Source organism: Fulmarus glacialis, unplaced genomic scaffold (genome assembly GCF_000690835.1).
Source record: "Fulmarus glacialis isolate BGI_N327 unplaced genomic scaffold, ASM69083v1 scaffold15558, whole genome shotgun sequence".
Lineage (NCBI taxonomy): Eukaryota > Metazoa > Chordata > Aves > Procellariiformes > Procellariidae > Fulmarus > Fulmarus glacialis.
The window spans coordinates 7,900-29,664 of record NW_009229074.1 but is presented as its reverse complement, the minus strand read 5'-3'; the positions used below and the strand labels follow the sequence as shown (position 1 = coordinate 29,664).

The following is a 21,765-nucleotide window of genomic DNA, read 5'->3' as shown; positions in this document are numbered from 1 at the left end:
CATTTATTTTCAAACGGAAGCAATTATTAACTTAAGGCATTGATTTCAAGTACATCCTTTTTTGAGATCACTGAACGGGCAGCTTTTAATACTGCATCTTAAATAGGAGGCCATCAAGCACTTGGCCAATTTTAATCACAGTGCTTATTCTACTGACAGGTTAGTTCAAGAATGAAGTGCTCTGAGCTTTGGGGGGCGTGAGGGGGGGAGTCTAGAAAACAGGGCTTCTAGGATTTCATTCTTTTTTTTTTTTTTTTCCCCCTTAACCCTCCCAACAGTAATGCCTTTTATTAAAATTGTTGGGAGTGGCAATTTCATGAAGACATCTGTGCCTTAGGAATCGGGGAGGGCTGTCATGAAAGCCACTAAAACTCCTTTATGATTGAAAATGATTGTCTGTAGCTAGCACACAGACTGCTCTGAAAAACCATTAAAAAAAATTCTATAGCTCTTTCCAACTTCCAAGAGTTATAGTCATCTTTCTTGAGCTTGAAGAATGTGAGGTTGGAAATTTTGCCCTCACACTCTTCATGTCACATGTTCTTTATAAACAAAAATAATTAGCCTCCACAGTTCATAAAGTTCAAACTTCACAAGCACTAACTCATTAATATAAATTAAGGATACTATATCTGCTTACTTAATATCCACGTTTTCCTGCCAGAATTTGAGCACACAAATTAGGGATTGGTCTTGTGGGACAGTTGCTTCAGCACTAGTTATTAACGGGTAGTAAGCAGTACAAGAAGCAGCCGTTTGATCTGCATAACCACTGTGTGAGCCAATGTTACTATCTTTATAACGCTCTAACAATAAGTTTATTTTTGTAAGTCAGGGACAGAATTCCTCAACTGCTGAACAGTAGCCTTATTCAGCTCCAGTTAAAAATGCAGAACTGGTAAAGCACAATTATACAAATGGTGGGCATAATTAGAAGTTTCAACATTACTTCCATAATAAGTTTTCCACACAAAAAAACCACTCAGATATTTTTTCAAGTTGCCGTGAGAGGCTAACAAAGATTTCTTAGATTCCATTCCTCTCTCAGAAAGGACTGGGCATTTCTTTCTTAAAGTACTATTTTCTAGGAGTCCGTTTGGTATTTACCTACCAATTCATGTCTTGTTCATAATATTCAGAGATATAACATAAGGTAATATAACTGATACCTGTAAATGACTACTATGGTCCTTGCTAAAGGTGTCCTGACACACTTAGACAACCAAAAACTTGAGTTTTTAAAATCTTTAACCCCACATATGTGTGAAATGATCAAATTCTTCAGATATCTTTTCAGCCCATTAATCACTTCCACTAAGAGTATAATTTTCCAAAACATGCACACATGTGAAAAATTCTCATTTGACTTAGAATACATACATTTTTGTTATGAAACTATTGAAAAGTTATTTACTGAATTAGAATAACTGAATAGATGGGATCTTATCATCAATGTTTTATGATAACTCTAAGGATCACCTGGAATCACTGAACTTTTTTAAAGAAAATGTACAATGCGTGTTGAAAGCTTTAAGTATACTTAAGTACAGTACATGGTCCTCTCTGGAGAATACTCATTACTAAGCTCAAACATTTTCTGAACCCACCTATTTTTCATTCCGACAGAGTCCTTTATGTATTTTTCACTGGTGCTTTTTTTTTTCCCCTTTTTGCTATCCAAATGCAGGTTTTTTTCCACTGGTATGACAAGCATAGTATAGTTCAGAACTAAAGCAGAATAAATGTAATGCAAAAACAGATCTTTGCATTCCATGCAACATCAATTTTGGGTTTGGTTTTTTTGTTGTCAAAATAAACAAACACCAAATTAGTTCTCTTTCTACAACCAAAAAATAAATTGGAATAATGACACAAAAGATAAAAGTGGTATGGCAAACCCCTCTCCCCAATTTAAGTCTTAGAAGAAACTATACTATACATTATTTGAAAAGAAGTACGATATCTATAAAAATCAAACATTTCCTGGGGAAGTGGACTAGTATTTATTGCACCTCTTTGTACAAGCATCATTCCATTGTTCCAGCAACAGTAGATAATGATTTTGGCTGACCTCATGCTGACCTATAATATTTATATGCCAAGGCATTTATCAACTTTATAAAAACCTAACAGACATATTAGTATGTAAAAGGAAGTAGATTTCCTTATTACAAGTGTTTCTTCCTGGTACTGCTTCATATCTTGAAGGAAAACAAATGGTACCACAATCCACCAAGGCATTTTTAAAAAATATTCCTTAGTATCCACCAAGAAAGCTCATGGAAATGCTTTTGGGGAAAACACAGGGAGTGAACAAAATTAACATGGGGTTTTTTTTTCCTTTTCTTTTCTTTTTTTTTTTGGGGTGGGGGTGGGTGGAGGGGGCGGGGAAGGAACATGCACACTTGCTAAAAAAACCCCAAAAACATTAAACTGAGAAATAAGTTCTCAAAGCCGAATATAAGCAACAGAAACGGAGATTTACATTTAATAATTTCCATTGGATTAAAAAGAAAGTACCAATTAAGGCCAGTGAAAATGAATTATACTGGATGTTTTATGTCAGCACAGAGTAATCAAAAAAAATCACAGAATCATCGAATGATAGAACGGTTTGGGCTGGAAGGGACCTTTAAAAATCATCCAAGTCCAACCCCCTTTTCATGGGCAGGGACATGTTTCACTAGACCAGGTTGCTCAAAGCATGATGGGGCACCCACAACTTCTCTGAGCAACCTGTTCCAGTGCCTCACCACCCTCATCGTAAAAAATTCCTTCCTTATGTCCAATCTAAATCTAACCTCTTTCAGTTTAAAACCTTTGCCCCTTGTCATGTCACTACAGACCTTGGTAAAATCACTAATACTGGTGAACAATAGTGTTTTCAGTTCTTGTACAGAGAACCTACACCAGCCAGAAGCAGTTACACATTGGCCACTTCCTGAGGAGGCAGTAGTAGATAACATGTACAAGGAAGGACAAACTGTTCTATCAACCTATAAAGAAAATGCTTTGTAACAAAACACACCAGGAGAGGACGACTGTGACAAGAAGAATCATTGTATCCTGATTACCTAACAATTTATAAAGCTGTGGCCTCCCAAAATGATGCTTACATTTTCCACACCAAAATATCATATTTAAAATAGATCCAAGCGCTACAAAAAAATCACCTAGCCTGTTACTTTGGCACTAGAGGTCATGTGAAACACCTGTCTGGGAGACATGTCATGCTTTCACATAACTCAGCGTACAGCTGAGCGCTGCCACTGCTGTCTGAAAGAAGATGCTAAGAACAGGTAAACTCCCACCATGCAAATTCACGCCCTAGCACAGAAGTAGGGAGCTACTGCTGCTGCTACCATCATAATACAAACAATTTTCTTCACATGATGGTGGAGCACTGAAAAAACCCAACCCCTCTATTTGGGAACCCGTATATCACGGCAGATAGCTAGGAATCCATTTACACTGTACATTTGCTCTACAAGAAAGCCAAGAAACTGAATAAATGAAGGTGCTTTGTGGAACAGAATGCTTTAAATGCCCCTGAAAAAAGTGATACCGTTATTGAACTGCTGCTCCATCACATTTCCATCAAAATGTACCAAGAAGGGATATAACAGTTTCCATCTTTATCCATCAGTCTAACTCACTGAAAAGGTTAAAAATGTGAACAAGAACAAAATTTCAATTCACTATGGAGGGAAAAAACACACAAAACAGATTTCTTTTTAAAAAGACAGAGTACACAGGCTATGATAAGTCAGCAAGAGCGCTCTCTACCGAAAAAAGTATATAAAAAACCCTAACATCATGCCCAAAACAGCCACAAACTCCATGCCAATTTTCTTCTAATCCACCTAAATACAGCCAACCTGACACAAAAATTGTCTTAACTTTCAAATATTTGGTTATGGCTTGTTTAAAAAAAGAAAGAGAAGATAAATTGTATATACATTTTCCAATTTTATGAAATATCATGACATTAACTTATGCAGCATAATTATAAAATACAAAAGACTAATCAGAAATCTGTCCACCTCTTGTGTGGTATTAGTAAGTTAGTATTAAAATTTTGGTACATCTAAATTATTTTTAGAAAACTTCTTATTCTTTACACAAGTTAAAGTTCTTACCATAAAAGTTTCTGTTCTGCTGGGATACTGAATGTAACACATTGTCAGCTTTTTTGGTCAACAAGTTCTGTTCGCTGTAAAAGAAGCATACATGTAATTTGAAGGCTTAAACTATTGATGTATGATCACAAACTTTATTGCCTTGAGTGCACACAAACGTAAAAACTATGTGAAACTGACTCTTGTTATCATCACTATCACATTTTTTACTAACACACACACACTTAACAGAAGATAACGTAAGATAGCAGGGGTGGCCCCTTTAATACTTTTAACACCGCTCCCACACGTGACAGGCTGTGCTGCCGCAGAAAAATTTAGGATGACCTGAATCCTTTAATATGGACAGACAAAAAAAATACAGAGTTTGTGAGGCTGGTGTTCCAAATTTGTTCTGGAGATTGGATGCCCACTCATCACAGCCTTACTCTAGTGTACAACAGCAGGATGCCTAATATGCAGCACATAAAAAGCGTATTTTCTTGATCTTAATATCACATCAGCTTGCTTAATTAAAGACAGCTGGTTTCTAAAGTTATCAACAATAGAAAAATAACGTGTCGCCTCTGAGAAAGAACTACCAACTGCACTTTTTCCTCATTGTAAACTAAAGAATTCCATAAAAATTTCAAAAAGTGCTTATTAACAAAGATCACCAAGAAAGCATGACAGTTTTGAATACCTATTTTCTGTAGTGATTTTCAAATGGAACAGATACCACTGGTCACCTAATTCAATTTATTTGTAGGTTTTACCTAAAATTGCCACTTCAGTGCAGCAAAAGACTACTACCCATGTGATACTATACGGTTTCCCATTATCATCAGTATCACCTACGTCTAAAACAAATATTTTTTTTCCAGTGCTAAGAGTTTACATCCTGAATATTTTGAAGTTAAACATATAGCAGCATCTGACTATGAAAAGCGCAAGTTTTTTTAAAATGAAAAATCACATCAGTATCAATTTCTTAAGTGTAACCTAACATTCTATTTTGTCCATTAGCTAACATTCTATCTTGTCCATTTTCCTAGTTCGACATTTTGCTATTCATTAATACTTTGTTGTGACAACAAGTATCATTCTTCTAAGTTGTGATTGCCACTTGGTCTTCCGTTCATAGGGTTTTACTTTTTAAAACTTTTTCTCAAACTGGAAGATTATAGCAGCAAACCCAAGAGGAGAAAGAAAAAAAAAAAAATCAGCAGATTTAGTAAATCTTGCTGGTTTAGTTAAGCAAAAAACATGCCTTACAACAATCCAGGAAGGGAGCTGACAAACATCCTGCCAATTCCTTCCTTCTCCAAGAGTAAGGCAGGGAAGAATATATAGAGTGGCAATTTTTCCATCAAAAAACCAACCAAACAAAAAAACCCCTCTTGTTATTGAAAGGACGGGAAAACAAGAAAAATACTGAAAAAAAAAGGAAGAATGGAGAAAGAACCTAACAGAAAACAAAACACTAAGTAATTTTTTTCCACCTTCTCAAAGAACTTTCAAGTAATTCATTTGTATTTTTTTGTTTTTATGAGACAAAGTCTGAACAGTTAGAAGGGAACTAGTGGGTATTGCCAGTCAATTCTAATTACCCATCCTGAAAGTCCCAAGTAGTCATTTGTATTTTGATAAAGTATGTTTTTTTTCTTTATTTGACAAATATTTAAACAACAGTGTAAGCAGATTCTTAACGAACTAAGTTGTTCTAAATTTATCATATTCTCTCTCATAAGAAGACACATGAAGCATTTGGGCATCCTATTACCTCTTGGTCATGTTTAAAAATGAGGCATCGTTATAATAACTGTAGAAATCACTGTTTGAGGCTGCTGTAAACACTGAAAATATAAACAAGGCTTGCAGTCGCGTTACACCTATTTATATCATTATCCAATAAAAAACCCGTAAGGTTTTTGTATAGTAGGGTTTTGTACAGTTTGTTGGGAGGGGAAAGGCAGGAGGGGGGGGAGGAAAAGAGGGGAACAGATAAAGGCATGGGGTAAAAAGTGGTTTTTATTGGGAAGTAGACACACAGTCATAATCTCCAGTTCAGAAAGGCCATAAGGCAGCCAAATACAACAGGCCAAAAGAATACACTTAGAAAATACCACCCTATCTGCTGTCATCTTTCATAAGCATCTGCTACCGGCTACTGGTATAGACTGAATGCATGTTAGATGACCCTTTGGCCCTATCCTGGCATGGCCATTTTTATGCCTTTATTTATGCTTCTATATGCGAAATAAAATAACTCCCTAGGAAACTAAGAACTAAGCAAATGACTGATTTTGCTTTCTTGCAGTTCCAAAATAATCAAAGACATTTCAATTCATACAGAAGCTGTATTTTGTACGTTTTAAATAAAAAATTTGTTTTGATAACTTGCTACAATACTTTATGAAATAAGTTTTAAAATTTTGCATCTCCGCTTAGAGAAGTCAGAGCCTTTTCATTTCCTGGTATTCACTATTCTCTTCTTCCATAAAAAAAAACTTTTCATGAAAATACATGTCCAAAAATTTGCTCAAATCTAGCAATCATTTGTGACTTACAACTGTGCTCTTCCATTTTATGGATATAAACAAGATTCGAAAGAAGAATGTATGGGTTCTAGTAGGAGCTATGTTCCACATACAGTTTAAGACACACAGTATAGAAAACCGCATGTGGAAGGTTGGTAACTTTATATTCCACAGCACCACATAATCATTTAAGTTGGAAGGGACCTCTTCAGATCCCCTAGTCCAAAGCCCCTTGCTCAAGCAGGGTCAACTACAGTGGGCTGCCCAGGACCATGTCCAGTTGGGTTATAAGTATCTCCACAGACAGAGACTCCACAACGTCTCTGGGCAACATACTTGTTAGTAGCATACATCAATCCTTAGTAAGTTTAATAAAATTTGGCTACTAACCACATTTTTGGCCAGTTTTAGTAATTTTACAGTTTTCAGCAAAGATTTCTTTCAAACATGTCAATCAATTATCAAGTGATCAATATATATCTGAGGTGTTCTAGAAAACACTTCACCTACTGCCATCTCCTTGTCAAGGGCCTGTCTGTACAGCTATTACAAATATGATTTATATAGATACTTGTATTTCATTACAGATGGCAAGCTACCCACAGTCTAAAAAACTTGTAACTAAAGAAGTGTAGCAATTATTTCAAATTAACACACCCTGCCCCTCAGCAGGGCTTAGCAGTTCTGGCTCAGCGCCATAATAATGTGGCTCAGTGCCTTCCAAACAGAACTAGTGTTGCAGCCTCAGAGTGAAGGTAAACTTAACACCTAGTTGTCCGCATCCTTATTTCTAGAAACATTGCTAGCTTTCTACATACCTGACCTCAAGCATATAAAGTTCCAAAGTATGTTTTCTTGATTTTTTTTTTGGAAACAACACATAAACATTAAAACAACTAATTTTACTGTAAATACAATCTATGCAAGTTCTAAGAGCATCAGCATTACCTGCAGGAAGCACTTTCTTTAACATTCTTGACATCTGCTGGATTCATTCCTTCAATAACAGGCGAATCCGGATTTGCAGATCCATTGCTGATATGATCACTGCTTTCATATCCAGATTCTGTCCTCTGAATTTGCCAGTTATCACCATGGATTCTTCTCTCTGTAAATCCTTTGCTTTTTTCAGCACTCCCTCTTCCCTCCGAATCCAGTGAACTTCGACTTCCTGTATCCTGTTTTGTTTCATCTTCATATATAGTCATTAAAACTTTCTGGATTTGGTTCTCTTTTGGCCAATGGTTAAAGCTTCGCTGCTTTTCATGCTTAGATTTACTGTTTGGATTTGCCTTGTGCTTTGGGCTATGCTGTTTTTTCTCAGTCTCACTGAAAATGCTGTCTACATTTAGTGTCTCTCGCATAGGTTTCCAACCTTTACTTCTGCTTCTGCTGCTGCCGATACTTCCTCTGTCCCTTGAGTCTTGACTGGTATCTGTATCGTAGCCAGTGACACCATCAGGCCGGGTCCTGATCATTGGTTTCTCCCCAGCAGGAAAAGCTTCTGTTTTATTTGATCCAAGCACCTGTACAGAAAGCTTTGCTTGGTGAGGTGCATTGTCATGTTTATAGGAGCCTCTTCCCTGGCTGCTGTATATGCGCTGATCAGCACAGCGTCTAAGTCCATTTCCAACTGGAGGAGACCCCGACTTAACATTGGAACGATCTTCCCCAATCAAATCTTATAAAAGAAAAAAGCTCCATTAAAGTTCTCATTAACATTTAACTGATATTGTTACAGTACTTATGTTTCTTACACTCTCTCAACAAATTCAGTACATATTTCAGCATACTGAAAACCGGGAAACACTAATCTTACAGTGTGTTCTCTTAAAAGGAGACAAAAATCTGCACAGCTAGTATTGATGATAAAAGCTATTTAACCGATTGATTCTGTGGTCACATTTTTAAAATGTACCTCTTTGTCTCCCAGACTCTCTTCTTGGTCCTCTGTCTGCATCTTTTCGTAAAGATGAGAAGTTTTTCATATCAGCAGCTTTCTGAGCACACTCTCTGGATATGTCTTTTAGCCTGTCCTTTTGATCGCTGTAACCTAACTTAGCTGCAAGAAATACTTTTTGTCAAAGGTCATTACTAAGAAGTCATTCATCACCAAAACACACAAATATATTTATGTACCATAATATTTAGTTTTTAATATTAGTACTACTTAAAAGGACTAATGAACTACATAACACAGATTAAGAAAATGAGAGTACAGTATAGATATAAATGTAGAGGTATCTCCAAGGAGTCCACTAAATGGAGCTAATGAAAGTTACCAAAGCAGCATTATGTCAAGCGTGTCTTACAAACATTTTATTTCTTAAAATTGAATGTTCAAGCCATGTTTAAAGCATATACTATTTACATCAAATTTTATTATTATACTGAAAAACCAAATATAAGTTAACCTTGTCTAAATGTGAATGTTTATTTTTAATAAAACAGTGGAGTCACTGTTTATGAAAACAAATCCTTCTATTTCTGAAAAGGTAAATATTGACCATTTTTGAGTCATCACTCCATCAAAAAAAGAGTTACCAAGCTGAGCATTCTCAGTTTTAAAAAGTCTAGGAATTCAACAATAAAGACAGAGGAGAAACACATCTCAAGATCATTAGCAACTCTCCGCCTGAGAAGTATGGGGAGTTCAGAGTAAAGGCACTGACAAGTAATGCAGAAGTCACTGCCTCATGTGACTTCTCACAGCTTGATTTGCTTGGAAGCCTAATGTACAGATAGAATGGATTTTTAAGCAGATAAGACAACTTTTTTACTATTCTTTCCAAACATAACATAAAGTCCATTAATATACAGGACTACAAATAATGCTGCATATCACAATACTGTTGGGGAACAGTGCTCCTCAGCCAGTGATCCACAGAGCCACACCACGTGCTCCAAAAGGTCAATCAGCTTCAAGCTTCTAATGTGCCTTTTAACTGACAATATGATTGGAAGGAGTAATGATGTTTGAGAAATAGATCAAGGCCTCAAGAGCCACTTTAGCGCAGGAATAATGAGGGGTAATAAAAAAAATTTTGCATTTACCGTTCTCCAGAAAAGTTAACATTCCATGGCAGGTATTAATTAAACATTAGTTGTTACTCAAAGATTCATTCAAGTCAATGATGGAATTCTTCCTTTAGAAATAATTCTAATCCAGAAGTTAGCACACACCTGAAATGCTATCAACTGAAATATTTCATAATAAGACATGTCTGGTTTTTTTTGGGGGTGGGAGGGCGGGGTGGGGAATACATACCTGGACCTCTACCACCACTAGCTTGAATATGGCTTCTACTGAATCCTGAAATATCTGGCTGAAGTTTTTTATTACTCCTTTGATTAGTGGGGTCTCCAATTCCATTCTCTTTCATGTGGTCTGATTTAGGAGCAGAATTCTTTTCAAATCCTATCAAATAACATATCTATCCTCAGAAATGAAAGACTTCCTAATTTAAAGTTTCCAATATCTAAATTTAAAACTAAGAAAACTTTTAAATTGCAGATTAAAAAAAACAAACAAAAGAAAAACCTCACAAAAAACCACACCACATTTCAATACGCTAGGCAATAAGGTTATGCAATATTTTATATACCGCCATATTTATACTGGTGGACTGTAGTGGAATAGGGTCCTCAATTCTTTTTTTCCTGAAGCAGTCTACGTCTATTGCTGCTACTCATTATGTGACGAGGAACATGTCAAATTCAATTGGCCTTTTATTTAATTTACTTGTATGTTATGTTTAATGTTAAACAAAAACAAGGCAGCAGTACAAACTACAGAACCAAAAGACTGGATTCTTACATATTGAGGCCTATGCTATACGAATCTTGGCAAAAAGAAGTTTCCTGCAGCTCCATCTGATTTTTCCCAAATTTCTGAATTGTGCTCTGTGTGTTTGTGTGTGTTTGTATACACATATATAAACACACATGCTCCAAATATATCTCTGTATTTGCAAGAAGCTTTACTTAAAGTATCTTTTTATAGCATTTTTTAAGGTATTTTAAATGTATCAATACAAACATAAGAACATCCACATATACAAATATATACTACAACTTTCTTCGAAATTACCGAAGTTATCTGTAAAGTAGTTATGAACAATCTACAATAGAAAATCTTTTTTCCCCATTATCCATGAATCTCAATCTGTATTCCCTTATCAGACATAAAACAAACAGTCCTAATATTGAATATATACACTAATCTCTTTTGAGACCCTTTAGGTAATTATTGATAAAAGTATTTAAGAACAATGCAGCTAATCCATTACCTTCTCCTTTATAATCCCCGTTTCAGAAATACAGTTGATACTGTTATTAAAAAGAAAAAAAAAATCTTAATTACCCAAATCTTCCTCATTTCCTCCTGCTGCTTTGCATTGAGACCAGTGAATAATCTGCTTTGGAGCATCTTCCGGAGATACAGCTGTGCCATCTGGGTTAGCATAAAATAGCAACAATGGCTGAAAGTGACATCGAATGCACCTAGAGACCACATCTTTCCATTTTGTTCCAATCTAAGAAAAAACAACAAAACAAAACCCCCAAACTTTATAAACAACATTGAACCCAATTACGGAAAGAATAATTTATTAAGCAACGGGTACCAAATGACTAATTCCAAAGGTACATTAAGATTCAACATTTTGGCACGAGTTTATGTAAATTGTGGCAAAAAACTAGAACCAGTATTACACAGGCTAACAATCAGAATATCAACACTATGAATACAGCTGCCAGAAATTAGGCCTTCTTTTTCATTAAAAGAAGTACAAATTCAACAGTAGACAAGTGCATTAACATTCTGAAACATTCGGCATTTGGAAGGCAGAACTAAAGTAGTGAACTCAATTCTAAAATTCATTTGTGAAAACCGATTTACAAAACTAAAGGTTTATTAAAATAAAGACATTTGTTTGACTTGTTTCAAGTTTGGTGTCAGAAGAATGCATTCTAGAAAAGAAAAGATTACTAAATTTGGTAGCAGTAAAAATAATATTTACCTCTTTTACATTAGCATCATCAAACAGCACCCATTTGCAACTCTTGGTGTGAAAGGCAAAGGCACAGTAATGTCGGCTTGTGTAGCAAATCATTCCCACAAGAAAAAGTTCACTATTTTTGGCTTTTTCATCTGTAACCCTATAAAACAGCTGTAAAAATGGTTATATATTTTAAAATATGTGTGAAGCATTTAGCCTCAATTTCCAAACCTACTATTGGCATTTCACCAAGGCAATTGCTAATAAATATCCTGTTGCATTATACAATTTTTCATGAGTATAAATAATGTTTTCTGCACTTATTAGGTCTATTTCAACATTTATTTTTGCATAGTTGAAAGGGTAAAACAATAATGCTCTGGAATAGTTCCACAAATTTCAAAATGAACATGATATTCCTAGATTTTCAACCAGGAATTCACCTACATTCATCTTTGTACTTAGGCACAAGACCAACACTTCTGACGAGACTTTTTCCTCTCGCAGAAACTACATCAAGCAGCATGTTATGAAGAATGGTAAAAGCAGACATAAACTTTGAAGTTAAATTGTGCTTTTTCAAAAATACATATGTATATATATGTTTATATTTTGTAAATATTTACATATACATAAAATACATGTAAAATGAAGTTCTAGAATAAGCAAATCGTAAGTTTTAGGTAAGATACCCCAGGAAGATAAAGTTGTGTTGCCAGATTCCGCATAACCTCTTCTGTCAGGTCAGAGTGTTCTGAATCCCAGACTAAACCGATTGTGACAATCTCGGGACAATTCATAAGAACACGACGAATTTTTATTTTCTGACCACAGTTACTCTAGAAGAAGGAAAAAAAAAAACGTGATGGGAGGGAAAACAAAGATGTTTAAAAAATGGAAGTCCGAAGTTGAGTTACTAGACAAGAAACAGTGCAACAAAACAACACTGCAACTTCTTCTAACTCTCAAATTTAATTATGGTGTTTGTTTAACAATTTAAGCATAAAATTCTTCATCATAAAAACCCACTGATGAAGAGGTGTGATGAAGACTACAGCTAAACTTCTACATCCAATCACCACATTAAAACAGAATTCTCAGAAAATATCCAAGTCACTCTTTTGTTCCCCTCTCCATTTCATCATTTAAGCTTAGGTCTATATGTTCTTGTGTACTTTTCTTTTCTGTTGTTCCTAAATTAACAGTATTTACACAGAACCATTTAAGGAAGAACAAGCTAAAAGAGACTATTTTTGTCAACAGTAGCACAAAATTATTCCAATAGACGACAATGTTGTCAAGTTGTCAGTCATATGAACTAAAGTAACTTCACTCAGAAAATACACCTGTTCCAACTAATCAAAAACACTTAGCTCTATGTTGAACATGAAGTGAAGAATAAAACACAGACCTAATAATTCGACTTTCTAAATAGGCCACTTGCACCTACAATACCATGTTTATCTATAACCGGAGCAATAAAATGTAAATTTAAGGGCTTTTTTACCCCACGCTAGACTGCGCTGAAGTGGCCACAGGTAATCCTGCTTTTAGGGGAATACTTCAGCTTGATTTAATATCCTAAAAAGTTCTCCCTTGTATCTTAAAGCAATGCAACATCTTTGTTTACTTACAGGACATTTTCTGTAGTCATCAGCAGTATTTGCTGCCTGCAGCAATTCTGCAAACATTTCTGGCTTGAGACGTTCATGCCTCTCCATCATTCTTTCTACTTCATTACTGTAAAAAATAAACAGAAATAACTGTGGATCCCCCTTCTTAAGAGTTAACGGATTTCAGTCAACTCTCAATTAACTATATGTTATGACTAAAAGGAAAAGATACAGCGGTAGAACAGTAGCAATACATACTTTTTGTCAAGCTCGCTCTACATCTTGCTTTTGAAATCTAAATGTTACTTTTGGACAGTATCTCAAAAACATGTTTTAACAAAGGGATACACATTCATTTTTAACACTTACAGCATTTCTCTGGCACGCTTTGCTTATTATTGGAAGGGTGTATATAGAAAAATGAGATACAAGAATAAAAGCTCTTACCACAGGGCTGTGGTAGAAATATAACGCACAAATTCCGTAAAAGGCAGTGGGTCTGATGATGCCCCACAACTGCGACATACACACTACAAAAATAAGAATACTTTTGTTTTTATGTACTCAGGACAGTGGAAACAAATTATTTGTTAAAGCAATCAAACAAAGGTCTGACCTGTTCATACAGTGTCATAGCAAACTTCTGATGAGAAATACAGGATTTTGAAGTGCACATATCTGTTTCACTGTTTGGCACTAGGTGAAAATGAATCCTCTCAAGGATATTTTCCTAAATAGAAATAATAATGTAGATATAAACTGAACTGATGAAGTCAGAATATATGAGCAACATTACAGTTTAATACTCCCCTTGGCTCCAAATAGGCCACCTACAAGGTTTCCAAACATTAACAAAAACAGCATTAGACAACAGTTACCCAACTGTTCTTCCAGAATGCATTCTCCTTTGAAGGAAGCGAATCTTCAAGAAAAATTGAACAAGCTGTTCTTAAAGTAAGACATGCTATTAATGTCATTGCATGCAATGACTGAAATATTTTTTGGATCAGGCCTCTGTCTCAGTTCTTCATACTTTTACATTTGTCTCTGCTATCAATCTGATCATCTGATCACATTTAGCACATGCGCCAACACAAGTACCATTGACAGAAGCATGGAAAAAGCTCATAAATAGCACATGCCTGATCCCATCCCACGTCCCACTTTTTAACCTTAAAAGAAAGGAAAAGAAAAAGAAAAAAAAAGTACTATGATTGTCATCAGTTTAGCCCCTGAATCAGAATGGCCATTTTTTTCTCTTTTGCCAAAAATACCAGATGTAACAGGAAGAAGTGAATCTATTCAGATCATTCAGACAGCTGATTACTTCAGGGGTCCAAATGCATTTCGATTAGATGCAGCACTAATGAGACATTCTCTTTCATGACTGCAATCCATTAACCTTACTGCAAGATCTCAAACAGCCACTTTCAGTTCTCCTCCACTGGATTTTCCTATGTATGTGAAAATGCATCTGGCAGGTCAGTTGTGGATACTTCCAAAGGATATCCAAAGCCGAAAGTAATCAAAGCAGCAACCATATTTTCTGTCCCTCAAATCTGTCTGAAGGTTAATACGGATTGATTTTTTTTTTTTTATGGTGAACTATTTTCATTGTCTAATACAGGACTTCTTAAGAAAGGCTTCTTTACCAGTGTTCTATGCAATCTTGAGTCATCTTTTATGGCTACAGTAATGGCTCATGTTTTTCAATGAGACACTTCATAAAAGCAGAAAGTAATTGCAGCAAGAGTCAAGATCTTCAAGTATTCGTTCACTCTTGGATAAGAAAATGGAAATCTCTTCTGCAGAAGACTTCAGTAATAAGCTGGCTAGTTGTAACGGAACGTATTTCAATAGCTAATGAGAGAATACTTGGAGGAACAGACTATATATTCAAATCTGTAGGCGTCTCTTCTCCCAAGAAGATAACCCTTCTCTCCATCCAAAAACTTTTAGGAGTGATTGAGAGTTCATCATCCTGACCAACCTTCTGTAGTAACAATGTTTCACATATCCCTCTGCCTGAGCTATAGACTTCGGGAAGAAAGTAGGGAGAAAATGCAAGATTACTCCATCCACTACATTACCAGACACTTACTCCATCTGTCTGTTCCCCTAAACTGGGATGAAGAAGGTCAGTAGTATTATGTCATTTGTATCCCACCTGTGAGCCTGGAACTACCAGAATAACAGGCCAGCTTGGCATCCACAAAACTAATGTAATTCTACTCAACTATTGCAAAGAATACTTACAAAGCATTCTGCTGCATCATCCATGAATCCAAGCTGGAAGCGCTGTTCATCTTTAAAACTTTCTGCCAGGGCATGTCTCATATTATCTGATGGGAGTGCTTTTTCTCGACTGTGTTGAAATTGTGAAAATATTGCCTAGGAAGAAATAACATTACTTAGCTTCATTAGCCCCTTAACTAGACACTGTTAACTTAACTAGAACCAACAAATACATCGGTTCTTATGCAGCATGCCTAAACAGCAAATACATACAATGTTTATAAATCTATGCAACTTTAGAAATTACTGTTTTCTTCTAAAGTTACTTAGGTTCCATTATAAAAAGTTATGCTACTAAACTGAACTTTGATCCAGTAGAAGAATAACATAGAAGTATAAAAAAATGCAAGTGATTGACTTTAGCTCCCAGAAGGAACACAAGCCCCGGTCTGTAATTATGCAGCTTTTTTAATCTGGCCACTGGAATAGTGTTTCATGCATACGCATCTCATCTTTACAGATGGTGTGTATTTCTTACGGCATAATGTAATACCACTCGGGTTACTTTAACGCCCATCATTCATTAAAAAAAGGTAACATTCACATTACTACTTCAGACAGGAGTGTATCCTTACGAAAATCATGGATATGCAAAAAACTCCTATAAATTAATACAATGCTGATAATCCTTGCTATTATCAGTGCACACCATACAAGAGAACAGGTCACTATCTGCAGTTCCATAACATGAGAATAAATTGCACTTGATTTTTTCTTCATTTTCCAGAAGAGATAGTTGGCTACTGCTTTTCTTTTTGGCAGGGTTATGTATGCAAGTGACCTCACCATTTAGCAAGTAAGGGAGGTTGATTTTGAAAGAACTGAAAGTTAAAAGATATTAAATGAATGAGAAAACATTTGCAGATATTAAGGGGTGTATTCCACTGTCAAGAATTCTAAGTCAAACTTTAGAGAAAAATAAAGAGAATAAAGACAAAGCAAACCAGAAGCCACGTAAAATATAAATAAGGATACACATTCTTCACATAGGCTTCCTTCTGTTGGACAGAAGGCAAAGATACAACAGATAAGCAAAGTTTCAGTGCTAACAGAAAGTAGTGTTTTAACCATGATGCATTCCAGGGTAAGTGTCTGTCAAATATTTAAACTTCCCTCTCATAACAAAAAGCATGGACTACTGATAAAAATTACAGTCAATATCTCAATGTAAGCATTCAAAATTAAGTTTTTAACAGATCTGGTAATACAAGTTAACTCTGCTTTGAAAACATTTATCTTCTCATTTTGGCTGCTAGGTCATTTTTGGTATGCAACAGAGCGTTACATGCCCAGCTAGAAAAAAAGTACAGATAAGCAGTTATGCAGATATGTATGCTCATTTTAGTGGCCTGCATAGTCAAAGTCCCACCCCAGTGTTATCCAGAGAACAAAAGAGCATATTTAACTCTCAGAACACCACCAAAAGAAAAAGATAATGGATTGAACTGAAGTAAACCAGAATTTATTGGCTATGCTTTTAGTTTATAGGAGAGGCTGATATAGATAAAATATCCTTTTTTATTGGTGAACAAGTAAGAAGGGTTAAAATACCCCAAGACCACAAAAAAAAAACCAAACCCCACACAACAAAACCAAAACAAAAAATCAACCCAAGTCACAAGCAAGTTACTGAAATGCATCCTCATCCAGCATATACACTGCATGAAAATCAAAATGCCCCAGGTTCTGAACACAGAACAAATAGAATCACTCAACCAGTATCTCTAAAAAGCCAAGAAAGCAAAACCAGTAGTGTATATAATGACTGAGGATAGATACTTCCAAATGAGTTAACCACAGTGTTTTGAATTCAGTTTGAGTTACAGCAGTCTTATGAAGCAACTGAAGCTAGTGTATTGCTTTGGAAAGCGGCTTAAAGTGATGCAAACCCTATCTTACTTTGTCCTGCAGCCCCAAAAACTACAAGAAGAGAGAAGGTATTAAGGTACAGCAAGCGGTATGTTTAGCTTGGAAAAAAGAAGCACCTGGTCTTCACAAGTGCACCATTAGAATGGAACAATTCATTACTTACAGGTTCAATTTCAACACACCATGAACACTACCTTCTTCATGTTTCTGAGCACACTGAAGCTGCTACATTATTTTTCACTATGATTTCAGCGATATGATTAGTCATTGAGAGTATATAGTGCAAGACATACACTCCAGCAATTGCCACCCTTCAATCCCTCTTCACTTCTTAAAGGTGGTTCCAGTGCAGCATTGAACAAGACTGTATATGACCAGAACTTCACACGTAATCTGGGTCAAATCAAAAGGAAAATTCCATAAAGTTTACTCTATATTATGACATCAGATATGAACATGAATCCCTACACACACAAAACTCCAGGAAACTAAACCTATCATCCCAAGACAGACACAAGATTTTATCTGAAAACACAGGTGTGCCTGAGTTATGGTCTGGACTTTATGTACTAACAACACCAAGTGTCCAGCACACAGAGGAACATGATGTGCATCAAAACACTCGTGAAACAAAAAGTCCCAACAAGTTCTGTAGAGTCAAGAGCTTGTAAAAAGGTTGGAATAAAAGCCTCAGGAAGTTAGTCTGAATATGTATAGTCTTAACGTACTTCAACTTGTTGGCTTTTTAAAATTAACCACTTTAACCAAAGAAATAAAATGGCACCTCTTAGAAAAAACTATGTTTGGAAAAAGACAGAGATACATTCAAAACCAGCTGTACCATACTGCAATCATGATAAACACTAAAAATGGCTGAAAAAAACTACAGAGTACATAGATTATACACATCCTGAAAGATTAAATAAATGTCACTGCAAACAGTTCTTGCCTAAAACGCTCATTCAGTAACAAGGCTTGGTCTGTGAAACTCCCTGAGAATAACCTCTAAATTACTTGCCTTGTCCTTGCCTACAATTTAGCATCATCAAAAACCACTTCCTCAATGAACCACATTTCCAAATAGTGTTGTCCCTTTCGGCTCCCTCCAGATGAGGGATTCCCAGTTCTGTATATCACTATATCTACTACCGTATTTGACTATACATTCTACCTGTGTTAGAATCCCAAAAGTGTCTTTATTGTCAAACTGCAGTAAGAGTAGAAAGTACTAAAAACTTTCTAGAAACAAACAAAAAAAACCCCCAAAAAAACCCCAAAACCCCTATACATTTTTTCATTGGGATTTTTATCCCAATGAAACAGCAGTATCATGCTTACAGCTATTTCCCTAACTGCAGGCAGCCAAATACCAGTGCAGTAAAAACAATAAGAATCTAACAGAATTTGACATTTGTTTACAGACTTCAGATGAGTTACAAAACTGTTTGAAGCACAAGTTTTATGCACTAGTTAAGATATGCAGATCTAACTTAACTTTCAAACACTAAAAAGCTACCAGCTTTCATTAGTTTTCCAGTACTACCTGCCTTTCATTACTTACAGACTGAACAATTAAGTTCTGCACCATTACCATCAACTACGGAGTAAAAAAAAGAATCTTGAGTCCTTATCAGACAGTAATATAGTTATGTAAAAGAACTGTATTCAAACACTACGGGAAAGAACAAAAGCATATGCACGCAAATAGAAAAAAAAATCTCCGAGAGGCTAGCTAGAAATTTTCAAATAAGTTATACTGTCTTTTAATAGACAAAAGTTTCATGTTTAAGCAGACTGTAAAATTTGTGTACTATAAAATTTCTTCTTTAAACACAAGAAAATATTTCTGTTACAAATGTCCTTAAATCTAAATTGTTTCTTTACACAAGAATGACTTAGAGTCACACAGACATATGTATGATAGGTATAAGAATTAGTAAAAATTAGTTAAATTATTTTTCCCTCATTTTGAAAGACGATTCTTCCAAAAATTATTTACCTTTAAAGCACAAAATATGCACGCATCTCCCTGACACACATGTCCAGTTAAACTTCTTAAACTTCGTCGAAATATGTCAAGTTGCCATAATACCTAAAAAAATAAAGTTTCACAGAAAATAAGTCGTGAGTTCTGAAGGTTCTATGTTTAACACAGCAACATATAGTAGATTTTCATTTTTTTTTAATTTCACATAACATGTACAACTTGAGCACCAACATTGCTACAAGAATTATGGTCCTTTTCCATTAGTTTGGTAAATTGTGGAGGTGGAAGTGGAAGGTTTGCATTCACCACTCAAAATTTAGATCTCCTCTATAAACTTTTTGAAACAACGGCAAACGATGTACTTTGTGTGAAAAAAAAGAGCTGAAGTACTCTTATGGAAACAAGCAGCAAGCTAAACTGTAAATTTGTAATTTACAGAGATTGTAATAGTCGTCTTATGGCTTTACATAAGAGGAAGGCGGCTATGGGGTTTACTTAATTTCTCTTTCGCTCTCCCCATCCTCCGTGCTTTCTTTCAAATAAAAAAAAAAAAAAAAAGATGGAAACATGGAAATTTAATTGCTAGGTAAAATGCAACCACCATTTCAGGTTAAGTCTATACTACATCCTTATGGTCTCTTACCAAAATGATTGCTGAAATACATTTGTTTTTCCACAGATCAAAACAATCCTGGTGCTCAATCAGGTGTGTTTCTCCCTTTTATTTGTGTAATTACTCAGCTTGACTACACTATACTGCTTTCAGTATCTAATGTCTTAGGTACACAATCAGTGCAGTAGTTCATAAAGTTGCCCATTAAAAAAAAAACAAAAAAACCAAAAATGAGATCTCAAGAGGCACAGTAACACAACAGCTGCAAATCCAGGAAAAAAAATAATCCTATCCATAAATATAAAAGCTAAAATGAATTAGGATACATTTGAAAATGAATGTCCGAACCTCAGTTCTGAAGGTTGAACAGAGGTTAAAAGAAGAGAAAAGAAGGGAACGCATTCCTCCTTGTAAAAGGCCAGTCACCAATCAGCCACTATTTGATAAACAGCAGTAGGTTGTGAAGTAGTAGGATTGTCTGAAGCTATAACTAAAAATGACTTAGGGTTTAATTTTAGGGCACCCTAAGGGAAAATAGCAAAATTGCAAGAGAATATAGGTATGGTGTTCCCATTGAATGTAAAACAGCAAACTCACTCTACTAAATCTATTATACATTTTTATTTTATATGTATTTAGATACCATACGCACCATGTAGATGTATCTCTCACATCTCCTATGTTTAAATCCATACCATTTGTAAGACTTACAGTTTTTTAGGAAGTCTACGTATCTTTTAAGCCCTCTGCCAGCTTGGCAAATACTTCTGTACAATTTGAAAATGAGCAGGTCCAAAATCTAAGCATTACATAAAAATATATTGTCTGCTCTTTATTTGCACAGCCTAGAAATTTGTTCTTGTTAATTTCTAGATTTAAAAAGACAATAGTATTAACTAACCTGTGCCTCGTATTCTGACTTGCAGGCAACGTGGAAAGGCTAGCACTGCTCTGTCACAGGATTAAGTAGATCCCCATACTCCCTGTCATATTGTAAAAGCTCAATTTTTTATCATGTTAATGTCACTGTACTATTAAACTATACTTGAGAGATCTAAAGAGTCAACATTTTTTCAATTGCAGCTCATGTAAAAACAGAACAGTGTGTAGGTAAACAACATGCAAGAAGTTGGGCAGTAATACATATACATATAAACACTAAAAAGAAATCTAAGTCTATTTCTTTGGTATCAAGAATATCTCCTACTCTAATTCCACAAATATTTCCTAAGATTAGAATCAAGGCTTTCAACTATATGTGCATCTTCTGATACGTCCCAGCACCACAGACTCATGTCGTAATTGTGAGAAAATTGTATTTTAATAAAAATAGTGTCCTATTCAATAGAAATAGTAGTACTGGTTGCCACACATTAAAAAGTGTCTTGTAAATTTTGCCAAGTAATAAAACTGCTATGTTTGACAGAAACATTAGTATTAAAATTCAAGCAGCAAGTTTTAAGGTTATGAGTCATAAGCTTCCAAATACAAAAGGAAAGTTTTTTCTGATATTCTGAATGCATGCACACAAAATAACATGCTGACATTTTTTGCAAAATTAAGTATTTAGTACTCTCAATCAATTCCTTAAAATGACGTGCTATTCTGTCTTACTTGGAATCATTAAGAAGTTTAACTGAGAACTGAATTTAACACCATTGAAAAACGTGCTGTATTTTTCTGTAGAATACACATACTGCAATACAAATGGTAAAAACAGCATTGCCAAG

General features: G+C 35.3%; 1 protein-coding gene across 1 annotated transcript in view; it reads right to left on the bottom strand.

The window, feature by feature from the left end:
• Window positions 1-4,139: 4,139 nt before the first annotated feature.
• The window catches only part of USP53 (ubiquitin specific peptidase 53), a gene marked incomplete at its 3' end in the record, with an annotated part of 17,867 nt that continues 241 nt past the window's right edge, over window positions 4,140-21,765 (bottom strand). Inside the window, exons 2-13 of the mRNA XM_009583729.1 lie at window positions 19,435-19,527; window positions 15,528-15,662; window positions 13,888-14,001; window positions 13,719-13,801; window positions 13,293-13,398; window positions 12,351-12,497; window positions 11,680-11,829; window positions 11,022-11,193; window positions 9,927-10,076; window positions 8,577-8,720; window positions 7,607-8,339; window positions 4,140-4,213 (exon numbers count right to left, since the gene is read on the bottom strand). Of these exons, the coding sequence (XP_009582024.1) occupies window positions 4,140-4,213; window positions 7,607-8,339; window positions 8,577-8,720; window positions 9,927-10,076; window positions 11,022-11,193; window positions 11,680-11,829; window positions 12,351-12,497; window positions 13,293-13,398; window positions 13,719-13,801; window positions 13,888-14,001; window positions 15,528-15,662; window positions 19,435-19,527 (2,101 nt within the window). The remainder of the gene's footprint in view (window positions 4,214-7,606; window positions 8,340-8,576; window positions 8,721-9,926; window positions 10,077-11,021; window positions 11,194-11,679; window positions 11,830-12,350; window positions 12,498-13,292; window positions 13,399-13,718; window positions 13,802-13,887; window positions 14,002-15,527; window positions 15,663-19,434; window positions 19,528-21,765) is intronic.